The sequence below is a fragment of the Rhea pennata genome, chromosome 20 (genome assembly GCF_028389875.1).
Source record: "Rhea pennata isolate bPtePen1 chromosome 20, bPtePen1.pri, whole genome shotgun sequence".
NCBI classification, from domain to species: Eukaryota; Metazoa; Chordata; class Aves; order Rheiformes; family Rheidae; genus Rhea; species Rhea pennata.
In genome coordinates, this window is record NC_084682.1 from 11,188,047 (window position 1) to 11,209,134 (window position 21,088).

Consider the following 21,088-nt stretch of genomic DNA (forward strand, 5'->3'; position numbering starts at 1 on the left):
AAGCAGCTCTGTCAGATCCTTGCAGCTGCTCCGGAGGAAATGTTTGGATGTGTTGAAAGACAGACGACTGGAAAAGTACTGCCTGAAAGGGAGCTGCTAGTGTTGATCCTTCAGCAAGAGGGATTTGTCAGAAGCCTGCTGCAGCGTCTGATTCGGAGGATATGCTGGCTTTTGGCGAGTGGTCAGCCCTGGGAAACACGTGTCTGCCTGGATACTGCATGAAGTTGTGTAGGGTTCAGGTGACCACTGATTTTTTTTCACTAGACTCTAGTAAATACTGTTTTTAGCTCCCATTCTGCCCCCGAATTTGGATTGTTGCGTTTTTGCCCTGGAAGGTGATCTCTTATCTTCTGATCCCTTTGCTGCAGCTTTTGGTTTCCCCTGCAAGACTGTGCTGAGGCTACGGGGAGGCAGCGGGAGCAGAGAGAAGCTGGTGGGAGCGGTTTTATTTTGTGTTCCCTGGACAACTGCTGTTAGCTCTGAGCAATGCCCGGGCGCACGCTGCGCCAGCGGGATCCATGGGCAGGGGAACTAGCGCTATTTAGGCTAATGAAGAAAATGTTTGAGGGGAGATGGCGGCACCCCAAACACAGGGAAAAATTGTCGAGGGAGATGGATTTGGGGGGACGTATTTTAAGAGGGAATTGAAGAAACATCAGTCAGGGCTGGTCTAGGTATCGTTGAACCAGGCTTTGGGTAAGGGTGGGGTGAGACAACGTCCCGAGGTTTCCATCAGACGTGTGGTTTTCCTGATCTAATTCCTTACCCCTTACGCAGGTCCGCGACGTCGGAAGCGGCTGCTGCGGTCTCACCTGTACTGCTAACATGAGCTGCCGTTTGCTTTCCTGGAGATTTCTTTCTGAAATCCGGGTCTAAGCAAAGCTGCAAAGGAAAACTGGTGTCTGTTAGTCTGACAATTACCCTGTCGTTAATGAGCTCTCCTTTTAATAGGCTGTGTTTGCGGTGTTTAGCAGGACGCTAAGAACTTGAGCGGTTCTCCATAATTCCTACATTTGGCCCTTCTAGTGTCTCATAAAATACTCTGGAAAGTCTATCTGCTGTTTCCTTCCTGGGAGAGCCGTTCGGGCTGCATGGTTTGTGGCACTTAGTAAGAGCTGTACTTTTCCAAAAATAACCTCTTTTAGTTTTTCTCCTTACACTTCTTTTATTTTCGATTTCACGGGGTTGCCTCTTTTCTCGTTATTTATTTTTGTCCTTCTCTCTCCTTTATGAGGGTATGGGAATGGGCCTTTAAATCCACTTTGTGTGCGCTCTATACATCACCTAGCAGAATGGCATAACCAATGGTTAACGGCTGCAACCGTAAAATCAGCCGTTCCAGAAATCTTTCCGCGTGCTGTTGCCTCCCTTTCTTTCCCCTTCCACCTCCATCACGAAGGCTGGGGACCTCTGTTTCCCAGAAATGCCTTGCTATTCCGGATACGCCGCCCTGTTCCCTCTCCTCCCTAGCAAAAGAAATTTCCTCCGTTAAAGTTTATATAGGTAGGGTTAACATTTTCTTTCATCTGGGCTGACATGTAGCAAAATGCTTTTCCAGCATGCCAGCTGCCTGGGGAGTCTGTCTGGCTGGGTGGTTTATAAATGAAGGCGGTGTGTCACATTATATTGTATTTTAGCAAAGGTTTTTTTTTTTTTTCTCTGTCCCAGAAAGCTCCTGTCTCCTTATGAAATATGCTGCCAGTTTAAAGGGAGAATAATATATTTACTATAACTACACACAGTGTGGGAATAATTTTGCCGTAGAGATTAAATTTTTATATCCTCTTGAAGAAAATCAACACTTTGTCAGTCCTGCAAGAATCTGATGCCTGGCTTTTTCGGCAGGAGCGGTTTGGATATTAGCAGCTCTAAGTGATGTCTTTTTTCTTTTTATTCCTGCGATATGAGAGCAGTCTGCTCCTTTTGTCCCAAAATTTGGATTTTTGAGGAGATTTTGAGAAAAATCTTGTTTTCATTCCTAAGGTACTTTGCTGGTTGGGTGAATGTGAGTTTTTGAAGATGAGTGAAGCTCAAACCCATTCAGAGCTCTGAACTGCACTGGACATCTAATCTTGATGCAGCCTGTTACCATCTCCCGACTTTGCATAATTCACTAGGGAGTCTCCAAAGATCAGACTCTTTTTTTTTTTTTTTTTTTTTTGTGTGTGTGTGTGTGTGAGATTAGTGCTATTTATCACTATAGATAGGCTGGAACCAGCATAAGGAGAGACGTTTTGGCAGCGATTCAGTACTTCTGCTTTGGTGCCTGCCCAGAATGATAACAGATTTGGTCTGTAATTTGGGAATAGTTCAGGCTGGTTTTGCTTCCTATTCCGATCCTTTAAGGAAATAAGCGGACGCAAACGCAGTCATGCTCATTGCGTGTGTAATTTCTGGCCATCCAGGCCTATTTCAAGCAGATATGACAACGGGCTGGAGGTTTTAAAACTGTGGAGATCCTACAAGTGCGTGCTAAGAAGGCACCGAGTAGAGGAGCGGGTACAGCATGGAGTACAGCAGCAAGGCAATGCAAGAAAAACCTCATGCTTAATGAGAGGCCGGAGAATCAAAGCCGAAAAGCCGCGTTGGAAACCAGCCCTCAGTGACTGCACCCGGGGAGCGACTTGCGTCAGAAGCGATTTTCCCTTCCAGCTTCTGCGTCACCAGAGGCTCTTAGCCTTTGAGACCCACGTGGAGTTTCTCTGTAGGCTGTGAAGGACAAGCAGAAAATAAAGAAAGATGAGGGTAATACCAATCGAAACCTAAAATGTATTGCTTTAAGTGTCCGAACAGTTTGTTCAATCCTACTTGCCCATGTCCTTAAAGTCATCAGCATGGTGGCCTGTGCCATTGCAGCTGGGACCAGTGTAGCTGTAGCAGCTGTGCTGGTGTTGAAGGAGGGAATAGAGCGACGACCCTGCGAGTGTTAGAAATTAGTATACATTTCACTGGATCTCTCCATCGCAGATTGTCATCCAGCCTTGCTCTTTATAGGCTTTGGAAATCGTATGTGCGTTCCCGTGCGCGCGGGGGTGAGTTAATGCAAAGTCTGGCGAGCCGCACGAGGAGAAGGAGCCTTCCCTAGGCTGCTGCTGCCGCTGCCGGGTGCCAAGTAACCGCATGAGCAGGGACGAGGCTCATTTTGGAAGTTATGCCAGAGGCCTTTCTAGCCTGCTGAAAGGTGTCCTCCTTTATGTAGCTGTAAAATTGAACAGTAAAGCCCAATGAATTAATAGTTTGATGGGATGAGGGTCTACATGGAACTGTTTCTTTTCAGTCCTCTGTCCCCTGAGGCTTCCTTTCACCGGTTGGAAGCAAACTCTCTCCTTCTCTGTTTGGACATGAATTATCTTTCTAGCCAAACATTACTGATTCTTGCTTCCCACTACTGTAAACCAAAGTGACACTCCAGCTGCACTGATGAACCTCTCTGACAGGCTAAAGAGAAGGATGAAATGTTTAACCAGCATGGAGATAACTACAGAGATCCTCCTTGTCACATCCCACCTGGGAGTTTTCACCCCTGTGCCTGTTTTTGCCTTTGTGAGTAGGGTGACGTTGCAAGAGACGGTGGTGACACTCTGCCCAATGTGTATGAATCTGTCACCTTTCCTTATTGATTCCTTTGATTAAATGAGTTGACATGGATTTATTTGTACTTACTGAGGCAGGGTTTATAGGGGAGGAGGACTAACACAGGAGAACGTAACAAGTGAGAAGTTCATACACAGAGATAAACTTCAGCAAATATATTTAGTGAGTAGAGATAAATGGATGTTGGTGTGTGTATGGTCGTTGAAATAAAGCAGTTTATGGCATCATAAGCTTGTCAAAGCTGCTGAATATAAAATGATGTCTTAGCATTTCACTAGTGCCTCTGCAGTTGGCAGCAAAGCTTCATTTTGCGGGACCTAGAAGTTACAGCAGAGCCTTCTCCACAGGACTAGCTGGGGCATTTCCTCTAAGGTGGGTCTGTGCATTTGCTCTGGTGGTATCTCAGCAACATGGAGGAAGAGACTGAGCATGTGCCATTCCCCATGTACCCCATTTCTCTGGAAGAAAACCCAAGTGGGCAAGGAAGGAGGATGTTGTTGCACTCTGTGGTGGAGACCTCCCCAGTCTGGCGCAGTGGTGGAGGAGGACTGAAGGTTTTGCTATAGAGCACACCTGCCCTACACCTCACACACAACCAGCTGGATTCCCTAGCAAGGGTGTTCCTGCTCCGGGTGTCCTACCCCAATGCTAACACCAGTTCCGACCCACCAGAGTTAGCAATGCTGGAAGTGCTCGTGTAGGTGTTTTGAATGCTGTGCGCCAGATTAATCCCATCTAATTGCAGATACTTCCTGAAATACTGTACTGTAATTCTGTAGCTGGGAGCCCAATTACCTTAGTCAAGACAGAGATAAGCACCTCTGAAGATTGAATCAGGTCTCGTGGTGGATGAATTAGCCTTGGAGGGATGAGTTTTTCCCTATTGATTTCAAGTGAGAAGCTCTGGGTGAAATACTAACTTGAGTGTCTCAGTTAAACACTTGAAATCAGTTGATAACAACCTCATCTGCGCTTGGTAGACCCATTTTAAGCAGAGAGAGAGAAACTGTGATATTAACAGTTTGGACATCCCACTGTGTAGGTACTGGAGCACCGGGAGCCGGGGAACTCTAAGATCATCCATGGAGGCTCTGCTAGTGCTAACCCAGCTTTGGATGCTCCTGCAACTCAGCCCTTCTTATAGCTGCATAGCTTCACAGCACCAATAGTAAAAGTTTTCAGGGAGTGAGAAATTTGCAAGAGGAATGAATGAAAACTAGCAAAATCAAGCTTTAAAAGCTAGTGGTAGATTCTGAAGACACCTGTAACAGGAGTACTTGCGTATGAGATGTCCTGGGAATATTTCATAACTTTGTTGCAATCTTTCTGGCCAAGAAATAGTTCTGGTAGGTAACAAGACAATTTCACTGCCATTTCATGGGGAGGGTGAAGAAGAATGAATTAAAATCATAAACTGAGTTTCTCTTGCGACTTATTCATTATAATGGTAAAAATCAGATCAACTGAGGAAGTGTTATTGTCATTTTGGTATAGCAAGAACCAGGACATGATCTAGGGGTACCCTGAGGAATTTAGTGCATCCTGGAGGTGCACTGTACCCAAATAGAAAAGATGTGGTTTTGGTCCAGAAAAAGCCACTAAGGAGTGGTGTTTTTGCAAGTGTATTTTAAAAAAATAGTGCTTTAGTTCTGTTGGAAGCTGTATCTGAAACCCTGAAAACTGCCACAGAGTGAAATTAGTATCTCTTCTCTTCGTAAGCAAGTTGAACCTTGTCTTCTCAGCCATTTGGGATTAGAAAGTTAGCAGAGCGATCCAGTGGCCATTTCCAGGTCAGAAAGTTTCACCTTTCACAGCTTTCTTGATGTCCTCCTGTAGCCACTGCTGAATCTAGAGGTGGAAGAAGGTAGCCTGGATGTCTGATCCATCCCCGTGTCATTTTACAGTCTATTTGTTATTATTGTCCTCAGATTAAATCTAATCGATCCCATCAACTCTCAGCAGCTCTCTAACAGTTTCGGGATTCCTTGTTAGAAGGAATGATAATAGTAATTTCTATTCAAGTGCTTCAAAGTGATTTGCATTCATAGATTGTTTTCTTACTGCCTCATAATACTATTTCTAGAGGAAAAAAAGTATTAAAATCTAAGTCTTGGAGGTGGAAAGACTGAGTGTTTTATCCAGGGCAACAGAAATCCAAGGCAAATTTGGGAGCAGGACTTTTGGATCGTTAAGCCATGTGCCTGAAGGTTGCTGTCCCTTCATTAATGCTGGCAAGAGTCAATTCTGTGCTCAGAATGAGGACTATCTGCCATTAAAACGAAGAGGACTATATTCTGGTGTCTTGATTTTTAAAAAACATGAACAAAAACACATTTCCTGTTTTCTGACAAAGAAAAAGCGGGTCTGAGTCTCTGCTAATGAAAAATATTAAAATTACAGGTGTTCTATGTAGTAAATAATAACATGAGCATGAACTTGGTTTCCCACAGTCACCACCAAATAATAAACATAGCTCCTTTTGTGCAGCTCATTTTGAACTTATTTCCTTTTGCTATGCAGATATAAATAAATAATGCCATTTGATAAAGGTCTAGGAATGGTATACTTTAAAAGATAAGAAAGCTTTGAGGGGAAATTGTTTTTAAATCCATAACATTTGTATGCTGTTCACTGTTTATACTGAGCAAAAATTCATTCACTTGGCAGTTAAGTAACCCTATTTTATTCTTACTCTGTGTTCAGCCTATCCTTCTCCTGGGGACATCTAACTTACATGTAATTACCTCTCTGAAAATGGGAAGAAGGTCTAAATAACCTTCCTAACAGCTAAATAAATGCACAGACCCCAGGGACAGGTTAGCAGTTGGATGCTGGTGGCAGAGCTCACTGGGGATATAATGCCTGGACCATGAAGAATTTCAAAATTTGAAATGTTTGCTTTCCTACATTGGGCCAAAGAACTAGATTTTGAAACTTTTTCAGAAACATACTGGCTTGTGAGATGAGCTTTGTTTCTTTGATAGCTCTGAAATAAAGGTGGTAAACTTAACAGTGATGGTGGCTTTCTTTCTCTCAAGGTTTGTCTAAGTCACTTGGTCTCATTGAAGGCTACGGTGGACGTGGCAAAGGTGGGCTTCCAGCCACCCTGTCCCCTGAGGAGGAAGAAAGAGCTAAGGGACCACATGAGAAATATGGCTACAACTCCTACCTCAGTGAGAAAATTTCACTGGATCGATCCATCCCAGATTATCGTCCAACCAAGTAAGTACCACTTGCTCCATGAAGAAGTGCACATGTTTTAGCGCCTCGGCTATCATCCGAGAGCCAGAAGCAATGATTGCTTTTTTATTCTTGTTTGATACTGTTTGCTCTTCCCTGATTGTCATCTGCAGGGCAGTGTTCAGTAATGAGCAGCCGATGTAGTTCAACTGAGACTGAGATTCAAAAAGACAATTTGTTGGGGAAAAAAATAGTTTCTTTCCACTCCTCTATCTATTTTTTTTCCTTCTAAGGCAATGTATTATTTTTGGTGGTGGTAATGTGATCAGAAGCTCACATCTGCTCTAGTCAGCAAGGTGGTGTTCGTTGAACTATTGGCTTTGAAGTTTGCTACTCTGTAATAAGAGTCTCTCTCTGTTCTTGTCAGTTCCTTTGTGTCCCTGCAAGATTTCCAGGGATCTCCAGTCTCTCCTGCTGCCCCCACACTCCTCTTAGCAGAGTCCCTCTTGTAGGACTCTGTTTTGCGATCTCCTCTCGGTCTTTAACCAGCGCAGAGAGGTTGGTACCTGGAAGGGAGCAGGACCATTTTAACTATTCCGCTAAAGATGAGAGAGAAAACTGAGGCTAGGTTAACACATGCCTGTGTTGTAAGTTGGATTCATGACCTTGCTGTGCAAATGAGCATTAGGTCTGGGGTGCCCAAGAGCTGTGTTCCCAGTAGGTATGATGCCTTCTGCCCTAGCATTGGTTGAGTCCAGCCTCCTCTGTAGTCCCACTCCTGAGAAGTCTTCATGTCAGTGACAGGAGAAGGCGTGGAAAAGGCTTAAAATATCCATCAAAAAGAGCATCTCTTGTGGTCTGGGTGATCAAGCGATACTAGTCCACACTGGAGTGCCCTGGCTGTGCCATTAGTGTGTGTGTTTGCTCCTGGGGAGTGACACCTCAGTGCGGAAGCCTTTGAAGGGATCCTGGTGGATCTGATGGCAATACTCTCTCCTACTTTTCCAGGCTGACTTTTTAAGATTGTGATGATGATTATATTTACCAGCTAAGAACTGGAGAAGAATAGACAGTTGAGATGCCAAATCATTTTGCTAAGGGTGTGGGAAATGATGTACTGTAAGTTTATCTTTATGAAACTTAATTTTAGATATGGCTAGCAGAGTGTTCCTTGAAATAGGAAAGTGTTAATTTGTCCAGTACTGGAGTGAAAGCTGTGATTAAAAAAAGTGAGCTGAGAAAGATTTAGATTCTGAAAGATGCATGTCCAATGCCTGTGTCATTAGGCCAGTGACAAAGCTGTTGCTTGGAGTCTGCAGACCATTGAAAATCAGGCAGCAAGGGAATGCAGCTATGTGGCTTTAGCATACTGGCGAATCGTTACGGAAGTGAGAGCACGGAGAGCTTTTTTTCCTTCCCTTATCTGCAAGGTACCTGAATTTCAAGCAACCACTCATAGTTTCCAAGTCTGCCAACCACTAACAACAAAAATATTTGGATGAGTTTTCAAAGGAACTGGAGGCCCAGCCTCCAATCCTGCTGGTATGGTTTGTTTGGACAAACTGAATTGCAGGTACAATTGTGCCTTTGGCTGTATGATATGCAAATCCCCCTAGAATGAAAAATCCTTGAAGTGAGACCGTCTCTAACAGTTACCTGAATCTGAGCTTCTTACTTTCAATTTTTATCCAGAACTCTTCACTTCTAGCAGAGCCAGCATTACTTGGTGACAATTAATTTGAGAATTAAGCTTTTTTTTTCCCCCAGATCTTAGGGGTGTGCTAAGAATTAGTTCTGGTATTTTTAGTGTTGCATTATATTATGCTGTAGAGCAAATATCAGTCATTTCATGGGAGGATGGAGGAGAGGACAGAGAAGATAGCAATTTATTAAATATAGCTAATGTTGGAGGTTGGCTAATACTTTGGAGGAGAGAGTTTGGAGTACTGCAGTTGCGTAACTTAGCATTTTTTATCTGCATAAGAAATTCAGTAGCGTGTTTTGACTATTGCTTCTTTTAGGGATCAGTTGCCTTCATATTGTAAGAAGGCAGTTTGTATGGTTATGATATAGGCTGGATTTTGCTGGAGAATTTGAAAAGTTTCAGCTTTTTCTACGCCTGACTTCAAGATTCATTCTCTATTTTGTGCATGCAATTTTATGGCTGATTTTATGAAGGGTTTAATACAAACCATTTACGTCAAGTATCCTGGTCTCTGATTAAAATAGATTCAAGTCAAAGGAAATTAGCCTAAATGGTTTTGAAATTGCAGCATTTGTGGGGGAAAAACTGTTGAAAACCCTCTAGTTAATAAGCATTACAAAGCACATATTAATTTTAAATATAGCAGCGAAGCCTACTTGGTTCAAGGAAAGGCTGTTCAACCTCTGGACTGCCAGTGGCCTCAGACTGTTCTTAGGCAGGTACTGCCCCTGCTGCTTGGTTGCTTTTGAGGTACTACTTCCCTTTGCTTTCCTTTTAGCTTCATTTAAAAAAAAGAAAAAAGACGAAGAAGAACGTGAATGTATGTCACTCCACTAAATGCTGATCTATTCTGGGTTGAACCTGTTAGTCCAGGTCCTGTCTCCTCTTTGTGAAGTAGCCAAAGTGAAGGAGAGCAACAGAAGCTTAGGGAAAAATTTAGGATGAGTTTGGCACGTCTTGTAATTCTTCTGTGTTTGGACTTTCTGCTCCTTGTAGTTGACATCTGTAAGGATTCAGAGAAGCAGATGTCTCTGCTCAGAATGATGTTGCAGGCAGATGTTGTCAATGAGAAGGCATCATGAGTCCCAGCTGGTGGGTTTCTGAGACACCCCCCCCCCCCCCCCCCCGGCCCAGAGGGGACAGAAAGGGTAGAGGCAGTTTTCTCTGAAGGAAACCTTTCAAGAGGTATTGGACCCAGGGAGGCTCTTAAGAGAACGTAAGGTCTTTCCTGCGGGTAGAATGCCTTGCTTGTCTTGATCTGGGGCACGTTTGTGCTATGTCTCTTTGGTGCTTTGAGTTGTCATCTTCATTTTGGTTATAAAATGCAGTTTATTTGAGAGACTGTTTTTATTCCTCCTCCTAAAATCTAGGGTGGTTTGTCTGGGCTGGGAGGCAGAGATCCTACCCTCATGTCTGTGCTTGAGCAATATGGGGCTTTACACTAGATAGAGAGTCCTGAAGGAGACCTGCTGATGCTATGGGTGTGTGAAATACCTGTGCAGTACTGACACCATAAGGCTTGTTCTATGTAGCTGTGCCTGTAAGACCTTAATTTTAAGCTTAGTGATGCTGATCCTTAGGTTTATGACTTCTGAGAGGAGAAAATAATTAATGCTTTTGGACTAGAAGTACCCAAAGTGCTGCCTGTGGACTGCAGAACTTCTACACACATCCCTGAAGAACAGGCTGGAGATACTCTCTTCTTATATGCTTTACTGCAAAAACTGAAGATGGTGGATAAGGCTGGTCAGCTGTTAGTTTTATTGCTAGTCAGCTCACAGAGCATCTTCTGCTTGCCTGTGAAGGAAGATGACAGTATCAAGGGAAGGGAAAAAGAAGGCTCGTTATTCCTTTTATTGAATTTGGAAGATGCTTATATGCAGATTAAATGGATCCTAGGGAACTGGTAACATTTTCCACTTTGACAGTCGATTTTATTCACCTCTATTCTTATTTTGTGTTGTATGATTTATTGGGGACCGCCTTCTACATTTAGCAGGAAAATGAAAGATCTCTGTGTTGGGTGAGCCTGGCTGTCCATCTCGTCTAGTACCTCATATTTGACAGTCGATGGAGATGATCCCCAGATGCTTCAGGGGAAGGTTGAATAAATCATATTAAAGAAAGCTATGAAATAATCTGCCCATTTGGTATATTTTTCTCTTCCCTCTTCTTGCTCTTCTACCTTAGCTACTATAAATGTGGAGTTCTCATTATCTCTTTAAAGGTCTATTCCTTTCTGGAATCCTACTGAGCTCTGATTCAGTAGTGTTTTATGGCATTATGGGATTAAGGAATAGATTTAAGAAAAATAATACTTGCAATTGTCAGGACTATAAACTCACCAGGTGAAGATGATGTATTCCTGCTGCTGAGAGGCTCTGATCAGCTGCTCCTGTGAAGGCAAACTGCAAGTCAACAGAAGATACTGAAGTGAGGAGGAGAAAATGTTAGCAATAGGCAACTTCCACAACTTGCTCCTCAGAGGTTTTGAGGGCTTCCTATTCTAGGAAACCCTATCTACTCCCACTGCTTTTCCTGTGGTTCAAGTATATGAATCAGGTAAAGCATGGAAAAATGTTGGGAATGGGGAGAGATTGGGCGTGATTGTTCTGCTTTTGTTTTTTCCATTGTGTGGGAGTGGTAGAAAGTTTGTATTTACTAGCTGGGTCCAGTTGGCCTTTGAGCAACATCCTAAGCAGAGCTACGTTATCCCCTGCAAGCGATTGCTGAAGATTAACGAGTGGCCTGTCACTGACTTGGTTTCAGTTTTTCCCAGTGGTGGGTTTGGGGGTTAAGTCAGTCGTTACACTCAAGTGTCTCCCTAACTGAATCACCCATTAATTTTCTATAGCTGCCTTCCTTGGGAGCCTGAGAGTAATTGGGCATCTTAGCATCATCTGGCCTTGACTGGTTTTGTTACCAGACTTTTGCATAGCTCTTCGTTGAAATTCTTTCTTTGACTGAGATATCATGGAAAGGAAAGAGTTTTAGAGGTACAGGAAGACTTTGGTTAGGGTTGTTCCTTGACAACTTGCTTAAAAGGAACTAAATCCATTTTTGATTTTCTTTTTCTCTGTAGTAACCTCTATATAGTTCTGGGAGTTCTCAGCATGAACATAGTGAGTGCAAGAATGTGTTGCTGGAGCTGAGGAGCGTGCTACAGCAAGAGAGGTTTCTTCTCTGGGGCTCTTGCCCCACCTCCAGGAGAGCCACTTGTCTGTCACTGTGTGTGTGTGGGGGGGTCTTAGACCTCACCTTTGGGTCTAAGCATCCACTCTGGTTCCTGGGGTGTTGCAGAACCACTGAATTGTATCTTGTTTTTATAATCAAAACTAAATACGTATTTGGAAGACTGTGGAGGTGGGTGTGTCTTGGGTGCATCAGGGCTGTCCAAGAGCATAGGTCTTGAAGACTTTTAAGGCAGTCTCTTGCCTGAGACTTCTTAGTTTTCCACGTGTCTTGGTCTCAGTTTTGTCTCTTGCACAAAGATATTAAAATGAGATGTAGTCTTGGCTAGTCTCATGATTTGGGCAGGAGACTGCCCTGTGGGCTACTTCATGCAGCCTTTTTCCCTCTAGCAAGATAGAAGGGGTACAAGCTCCTTCAAGCTTTGCTTGAGGCAAAGTGCCTTTTGCCTTCATTTCCCCCGGTGGACGCGTTCTTTTCGGTTAACGTGACTGAGCTCCACAAATGTTGTTGTGGCAAGTGAGGGAGCTCTTTATTGGTGACTTCCTCCAATCTTTTAGTAGCTGGAACATTTCCAGTGTTGCACATCCGTGACATTATGCCAGTTACTCGGTCATGTCCTGCCCTAGGGTGCTTAGCCAGGCATGATGAAATGAGTCTGAGGAGAAGGACAGTGCTTAAAAGACAAAAAAATGAACTCTCTTTGAATTGCAGTGGTGATATTTTCTGGGAAATAGAGTCTCATGACTGTTTCTTTGCAGACTTTGCTGTTTATTGCAGACAAAAGAGGTCAAAAGAGTTCCAAGCGCAATACATCATTTTACCTTTTCTGACTTCTTTTTTTTTTTTTTAATGCTGCCTACAAACAATAGCAAGGAAAAGAGAGGCAGGACATAGTAATTCTCCTTAAAAAAACGATGAGAAAAACTAGCAAGGAAACGGCAGTGTACGAAGGAGAAAAACCAAGGCGGTGTTTGAGATGCAAAATCCCGTTTGAGTAGCGTGGGATAGTGTAAAAGACACTTTCATCTCTAACAACAGTCGGAGCGCGCTGTGCATCTTCTCTCCTGCTAGGTATCTGTGATCTGATCTAGCATGGCTTGAAAAATCCCTGGCCGTGCTTTTTTATGGCTTTATCATGGAAAAACAATATTTTTCCAATATTTGGAAGATTTTCTGGGAAAACAAATGACAAAACCAGGCAGAAGGTATCGAATGCAAAGTTCTGGCATAGGGGAGAAATGCCTCAGAACAGATCTCGCCAAAACTAACTAGTTTTATTATTTTGAGACAGGTTGCTGGGTATCTTCTTCTGTCCCTGCTTTGGAGAGGGGGAGGAGACCCATTTTGGGTCTTTTTGTTTTGCCAGGCTGCAAATGTTTCTTAAGCTCTCCAAAGTAATGCGCGAGGTTTTGCCAAATCTGTCCCCTGTCCGGTCCGAAATTCGCAGAGGAGGAAGCTACTTTTCCAGACGTTAGTCCTGCAAACCCTGCTGCAGAGCTGAAACTCAGCTTGGCCTCTCCTACACCAGCAAGGTAGTTGAGATCTGAAGAGGTGACGCTGTCGTGCTTGTGCGCCAGCTGTGCCTGGTGCTTGGAAAGCTCTGTGGCCATAAATTTATGTGTGCAATGCGTGTGTGTGTGTATATATACATATATATATATATATTTTAATGCAACAGATACCACTTATTGTCAGTTTTCCCCAAGTAGTTGCTGACTACAAAGTTAGTCCCTATTTTTACAAGTTGGGAACATGTTGCTTTAGGAAAGACTTCTATCTATAAAGTGTACTATAAAACATTTACTAATGTGAACATTAGCATTAAATGCACGCTTTGGCAGAGGATTAGTATAATTTAACAACTTGCTTTGTGTGTTTGTCTGAACTCCGGCTGTGAAAGAAATACCTGTATTACCATAAATACTTCTGACCAAGCTACATTTATGAAAATAAATGAAGCAAATTAAGCCTTGGATAGATTTCTTTTAATTTGGCTTCCAAAGGAAAGAAAGCGTACGTGTTTGTGTATGCAGGGGGGATACCGGGGAAATACTCATCCATTGAATTAATTCTAGAGTTCGTTACGCAATTTCTCTGTCCGTTTTCCCCGTCTGGCCCCAAACTGTGGCAATCCAGTAAATCCTAGACTGCCTTCCCCCGGGGACTATTTCTCTTCGTACGTGTGAAACGGCTTGTGTGCCTGGGGAGAAGTGGGTCCGTGGAGGAGACGCCCACAGTGGCTGTGGCATTTATGTCCCTTATACCTGGCCGAATCCAGTAACTTTATTGCAAGAACAAGTAAATCCTGGTCTGCACACAGCGTGCTTTTGCCATGCTGTAGGTTATTTCTTGTCAGAACTTGCTGAGTAAATAATGTGCATTTAGAAATACCTTCATATATACATAAGTATATTTAAATTCTAATGCATACTTTAAATACTTTAATTGTGAAATGTGGACCATAATATTTCTGAAAAATAGTTACTGGAATTAAGTTAGGTGCTATGAAAGGTTTCTTCATGAAATTGTTTTTTGAAGTTTTAGAGCTTTAATGCATCTTTTCATAACACGTATTAATGATCAGAAATACAATTTATGTGAATCCTAGTCTGTACTAGACTGTGTGAGGCCCTTTAGGGATGCTTGCAGGAAAGAAGATGGTTTGCTTTTCCGTGTACTTCACAGAGGAGCCATAATTGATTTAATATTGATAACCCCCTTTGCAAGAAGACACGTGCAACTGAATCAGCAAAATACAAGCTAAAATAAGCAATCAATGAATGCAGCATGATTAGGAAGTAGCATTATGAATAGCAGTCTGGAGCATTTGCTTCCTTTTAAGCCCGTTCATAATCTTTACAAAAGCCAAATGAAGATCAATTCATTTCCTGGTGAGGCTTTATTTTTGTGAGGGGAGAAATGAGTGAAGCTTGTTTGAAATCAATAGCTTTTAGTTTGTGGCATTGCTTGTGACTCGGAAGGTTTTGGCTTTTCTGCTGAGATTTAAAGGCAGGGAGCAGTACAGGTATTGCAATACATATGTAAGTAATAGCTGAGAGGTAATATATGTGACAGGATTAGGGTACCTCGAGCAAGCTTGAGCCTGCCTGCGTGTGCGCACTGTGTGTAGGCAGACAGCCGGGGACCGTAAGACCATAACGTGATTTGTAACGTATTGTGCTTCAGACACTCGGCAGCTCGGGCGCGAGTAAATCATTCAGTCCAATCAGGGCACCGCTGGTGTATACAAATTTACCCCCCAGGTTCTCTTCTGCATCAATACGAAGTACGTACAGGTTACCTGTGGGGAAATAGAGTATCTGTTGGGCCAGAAAAGGATCAGCAAATAACTAATGGCTGCATGCAGACAAAAACATCCAAACCTTGGATGTGTATTAATGTGTTTGTGTAAATGAGAGAAGATTTTACTTGTTAGCTCACGTGGGAAGTGGGTAAAAGTCAAACAGTATTGATGGCGAGGGGAGGGGGAAGAAGTCTCCTGATTTTTTTTTTTTTTCTCTTTTTTCCCCATGGTTTGTTCTTCAGGTTTTTGCTTATACTTTTGTTTTGGGTCTACTCATATCAAGTACGTTATAACCATTGCCTCGTAAAAATAAATCCACAGCAAGCTGTTCTGTATTTACGATCTGAAGTTGTGGTATATATTAATCTCTGTTGAGGGTTGTCGTAGGTGGCAGTGTGAGCAAGGGACTGCCTCCAAGTATGTCAGGCTTTGGGTGCTCCTGGTAGTGTCTCAGCTGTCGGAGCAGCAAATCTATAGCCTTAAATCATGTTCTCTGGGTTTAAGTGATAGTAAAAGTCCTTTCCGAAGTGCCTATGCTACGTAGCCCTGCCTCTGTCATTTGGATGTCTAGAGGCGTTGAATAGGCTGAGCAAGAAGGGTCTGGGTAGCCCGGCTCCTGGGGCACGTTGGGAATTGCCCACCGTGCCAGCACCAGCTCTTCAGCAGAACTTACAGAACTTTTCTTTGCTTCACCCCGTGGTGATTCAGCTCTTGCTCGACTGCGTTGGGCTGAACTCCTCTCTAACCTGCCTTTTACGGAGGTAGGTGCTGTTACTGTTTTGCGCTTGGGTGAAACGGGATGAACAGTCTCTTCCATGCTCAGACTGGTTTTTCTCCCAGCTTCTCTTCTGTATCCTCCCCTGCTTTGGCAGAGGAGGAGAGAACAACTCGTGACAGTGTAACGCTGTTGGAGGGGTGAATTTAGCCACAGAACAGCAGTGGTGCTGTGAGTCTTCATCCGTAAAATACGGGAAGATCTTGACCTAGTGAAGTTTTCTTTTCTTTCATTTTTTTTTCTTTTCTTTTTTATGGCAGTATGCTGATCTGTTGTATTTATTGCACTGGGTAAAACCAATGGGGCAAGTTGGACTCTCACTAAGTAGCTGTGTGGTCTTCAGGAAGTACTTAACCTCTCCATGCCCAATGTTCCCCACTGTTAAGAAAATGGAAGTATTTCTTACACTGTTAACTGCATTCAGCTACCTGGTACCTGAAATCAAAATACCAGAAATGCAAATCAAAATCAACTCCATTCTTTATTTTTGATCACTTTGATATTGTATCTGACTTGCTTTTTTTTTCCCTCTCTTCTCTAAGCAGCATGTATGTCATATCAAATGGTATGTTATCATGTTCTTAGTGATTTGCCCGTGCTGTGAGGTCGCGTGGGTGGGTTGCGGTGAGGTGGGCTCCAGCGAGCTGGGGTTGTGGAGTTCTCCCGGGTTGCTTGTCCCCATGCAAAAAAGGAAAGCTTGCCAGACAGGGCTGCGCAACAGCCCTCTGCTGCAGGTGATCTAATTTGGGCAGAACTTGTGTAAATGTGTACTGTGATTGCTGTAGATAGCAGAAAAGGCTTAAAAAAAATCTTAGTCTTGCCGGTCAGTAGAGTGGATCTCTTATTAGAAGAAGTAAGGGGGGGAAAAGAAAAGAAATAACTGATTTTAGAGAGAATTCTTTACATTTATCATTTTTATACTGCCTATCACAGCAATGGTGTTGTTCCACCTGGTGCTCCAGGGTGCACAGTGTTAGCCACTTTTCTTATTCACTTCCCCAAGTGTATATACAGAGTATGTCAAAATCTTGAATTCCCATTAGATTTGTTTTAATAAGAAACTCCTTAGGTAATGTTACAGACTAAGGGCTTCATTCCAAATTTGGCAGGTAAGGATTGCCAGCTTCTGGTTGATAAAGGTCTCCAGTGGAACTGCCACCCTGAAGCTGGTGACTGGAGGCCCTCTGACATGAGGGGTATGGGTTCCCTTAATCGGAAGTGCCCATTTATAAGTTTAGTCTAGGTCTCTCTGCGATCGAGAGAGAGAAAAGACAATTCTACCTACCCCAAAATAGCTGTATCGGTCCATTATACCAGGCAGCAGCTTTCTTATACTTTGGATAAGAGGGATGGAATAAATTGTTCTTTGGCAGTGCCAGGGTCTCTTCACTGACCTCGAAGGGAGTGTTGACATCTACTTTAGACTAGATGTCAGTTCATTAGGCCAGTCCTTCCTTGCTTCTACAAGATCTAATGAGTAGCTGTTGCCTCTAATAGAGGATGTCATAACATACATTGTTAATTTACAATTTTACATTGCTGCCTTTCATCCAGTGCTCTCTGAGCACTTACACGCTTGTAATGCGGAGGTCTTGGTTGCCTCTTTGTAGCAGAGTCAGCGTTGCTCCTGCTTTGGCGGCGTCGCCTGGCGGGCTGCCAGCCCTTCCTCGTGGAAGCACCGGCTCTGTTCAGCTGTTGGGCGGTGAAGTCGGGAGCAGATTTTGCATTGCAGCCTGATTGCTCAGGATGCTCACTGCATCGGAAGTCAGTTGGAGGTTAGCATGCTTCTTGCTTTGATGTGATGATATCTGTTTTTTTTTTGTTTTGTTTGTTTTTTTTTGAAAATGTTGTGGACAGCAGTTTTCAAAAGCCTGTTTAGTTGTTTCCTGCCTATTTCAACTTTATTCAGCATTCGGCTCTGTTTTGAGGTGACTGTTGAAAAACAAACAAACAAAAACCAGCTCCTAGATTTCCTCCCCGGCTGATGCCCTCTGTCTGGGGTTATGTGTGAGACAAAAGACTGACAGAGCCGTTGCAGTAGGACCTATGGGTTTTTTTTTTTTCCTGAGCCACCACTGATCTCCTGTGGCCTTGGGGTTTACCATTTAATTCCTGTGTTCTGTCATCTAGAGGAATGATGATGATGATTTTAACTTTCAATGACATCCTGTGGTACTTAAATAATTGATGCCTTCGGTTAAGAGATGAGCAGCCTCCTTCCCCTCAAGGCTCTTGCTGGACTGGGAACCCACTGCTCTGCTGCAGACTTCCAGGGTGACTGTATTTGGGTTTGGCCACGAGGGAGGCATGCTTGCCTTTCTTGCTGTGTGGCTATCCCGGGCAAAGGCCCTGCTCTGCACCGAGCTTGCCATGCCTTAGGTTGTCATTGTGGGGCTGATGAGTGAGTAAGCCAGGCAGGGACCCTTTCCTAGAAGCAGAGACTGTGGTTGTCATTGCTTGAGCTGTTGATAGGCACCCAAAGGCATGTGCCTGGTGATAGGCACCCAAAGACTGGCTGTGCGTATGATGAGACGGGGGCTATAGGCTATGCTGTGCATTAACCTGCTCTTTGACACCTTCTCCATCAGCAGAGTCCGAGTGCCCTGCCTCTGTAATGGGGTAAAATGCTTGGTACCTCCTGTCTGGGAGACGCTGTGAAAGTATGGTCGTGGGAACCAAAGGGACAGAGCTTCCTAGGCATTGAGAGAGATGCTGATAGCTCTTTCATTTGTAAGATGCTATTGTGTTTGCTCCAGGTTGGCTTTGTAGAAGAGCTTAGCAAGACAGTAGTCCATATGATAATACTTTCTGAGAGAATTTCACTTAATGTGCAGCAATTCTACACCAAATTGTCTCTTATGCACCCTTTACTTTACTATTGCAATTCCATATATCATTGTAGGAGAGGCATTTAAAAATGTATGAGCTTATTAAGTTGAACTCTGTGCTGCTGAACTATATTTTATAGAAAATCTACAAAGTCCTATAAAAGCTGTGCCCAAGCGTTTAAGCACTTTCACTAGGCTAACAACGTTTTTAAGGACAGTAAGTAACAAGATTCATTTATTCTACTAATCAAAAGAATATTTGCCTATTTAAATATTCCAAACTTCAAGCCTTATGCAAGAATAAAATGTCAGGAAAGGATAAGCTCCTGATAAGCACGTTAGCAAAATTTGTTTTATGTGATGACCAGCAAAGGGATGATTAATAACTAGACTTCAAGAGACAGATTTGGAAACTATTAGGTGCTCAGAATTAAGAAGAAAAAAATTTTTGCTGGTTAATTTATAGGCGAGGAGGAAGTCTTTCAAAACCTGTCACTGAGGTCTTATTTGATGAAGAAGTTTGGACTCTTCAAGAAGTTTAAATATTGGTAGAGTTATAGAAGACCCAAACTCTCAAAGTTCAGTTTATAGGATACGGGGGCAGCATAGAGCCCTGAAGCTTTGGAAGTTCACCCTTCTCCATGGCGGTTCCTTCTGTAGATATCTAAAAGGTAATCTGCAGAGGGGATATGCTTTCTGTCACCTTCATGCAGTGCAGGAGAGTTGTGCTGAACAGGCTGAAAGGGCATTTCTGCAAAGATGAGTAATAGCATAGTGTCAGAGCTAATGAAGATGTAGCTGTAAGGTAGATACACTGGTCATCAGTCAACCTGAGCCCACATGTCAAGGCTGCGACACCTGAATCCTGCTCCCAAGACTCTGCCTTGTGGCAGCAGAAACAGCCAGTTCAATGGCCACTTGTGGCCATTGATGTATGTGGGCTAACTTAACAGATTTAATGTAATGCTGTGTGCTTCCAAGCATCATCTTGCGTGATCCTGCTTAATCCATATCTGTGCCAGTCATTACAGTCAGGCCAATTAACTTGTTCCCGTGGCTGCAAAAAAACAGCCTACTGTTATTCTGTTGACCCTTTGCATTACTCTGCATCACTTCTTTGTCTGCCAGGTAGAGACAGTCCCTGCTGGGGTGGAAGTAGAACGCTTTAAGCTTGCACCATATTTTAAATCTTCAAATTTGGCATGCTAATTTTCTTGCAACATCAACAGAGATGAAACAGAGGTGCTTTCTTTACATATGAGTATGTTGTGTGCTCTTCTTGCTGTGGTGTGGGGCAGGAAGGTGTGTAAATGAGCTCCACCTCACATCTAAGGTTGTGTTCATGCAGTAAGTGCTTGCCTGGCAGTGTGCATAGATGGTCTTACAGATTTCAGCATGTGGTGAACCAGTTGCCTCATAACTCTCCTAACTCTTCCTGTGCATGCCTGCTATCCCCATTTAGGATGAGCTCGGCTCTTACTGTGGAGTTGTGGCTGGTTTGGGACTACTGAGTCAAAACAAATTCGAAAGGTGGCTTCCTGCAGCCGCAGTACCTGAGCCTGACCCGTGGTCAGCTTGATTTGTCTTTGCTGCCTTTTGACACTCCTGTTTGTCTATCCTGAAAACAGAGACATCAGTCCCGGAGCATTTTCATGAAGAAAGTGAGACTGCTTTGGGTTGGTTGCTGTCTGAAGGACAGATGATGGAATCCACAAGCAGAACCTCTGTGTGTGCTGCGAATCAGAGCAGAAGTGCTGGGGTAGCACTGGCCCGAAGGAAAAAAGCTCATGCCAGAGCAGTTGTGTCTGTGTGTTTTCAGGCAATGCAAGAAGGTTTTACCCTAGTCTTTAAGCCACAGTGTGTGTAAGGTCAGCTTTTTCTCTGCCTTGCTGAAAACGATGATTTAAAAACATCGGCAGGGTTCTCAGTCTGCTGCAGCAGGTACGTTTCCTTCAGTGGTGTTTTCTAATGCATATTTACCACCTGATGTGTCTTCCGGTTCATCTTTCTCCATATTTTGGTTGACATCTTCTGTATTTTGTTTCACCGCAGTCACTCAGATGGAGAGGTGACTTCAGATGGCTCCAGACAGGACAGTCTATGATGCTTTATAGTTGTCGGGGATGGTTCATTGGATATGTGTCAGTAGAAAATCAGGTTATTGATGGGTCACTTTCAGACAGTTATTGAAGTCTTCATTTTTTTTTAATCTAGGTTCAAGTAATGCCCTTAAACATTGGATGTGTTTGATAGCCAGAGCACATATGACCAAAACCTTTCAAGTTCGTGGAGTTCTGCTTTCTCAATAGAGATGAGAGCAGCTGTACAAGTGAAAATTTTTGCTTAATGGGTTTTAATCTCCAATTAAAATTTTGGTAGGAAGACTTATACTTGAATTTGGGGGATGGTCTCATGGATTTGAGCTTCTGTGAGAAATAAAAGCATGTGCTGTCAAGAGGAGATGGCTCAAGGGAGGCATATCCCAGAAGGTGGGAGGTAATTTCTACAAT

The 21,088-nt window shown here is 43.3% G+C and overlaps 1 protein-coding gene across 1 annotated transcript in view; it reads left to right on the top strand.

Moving 5' to 3' along the window:
• GALNT17 (polypeptide N-acetylgalactosaminyltransferase 17) overlaps positions 1-21,088 on the top strand; it is a 204,875-nt gene that overhangs the window by 47,991 nt on the left and 135,796 nt on the right. Inside the window, exon 2 of the mRNA XM_062592343.1 lies at positions 6,633-6,816. Coding sequence (XP_062448327.1) covers positions 6,633-6,816 — 184 coding nt within the window. The remainder of the gene's footprint in view (positions 1-6,632; positions 6,817-21,088) is intronic.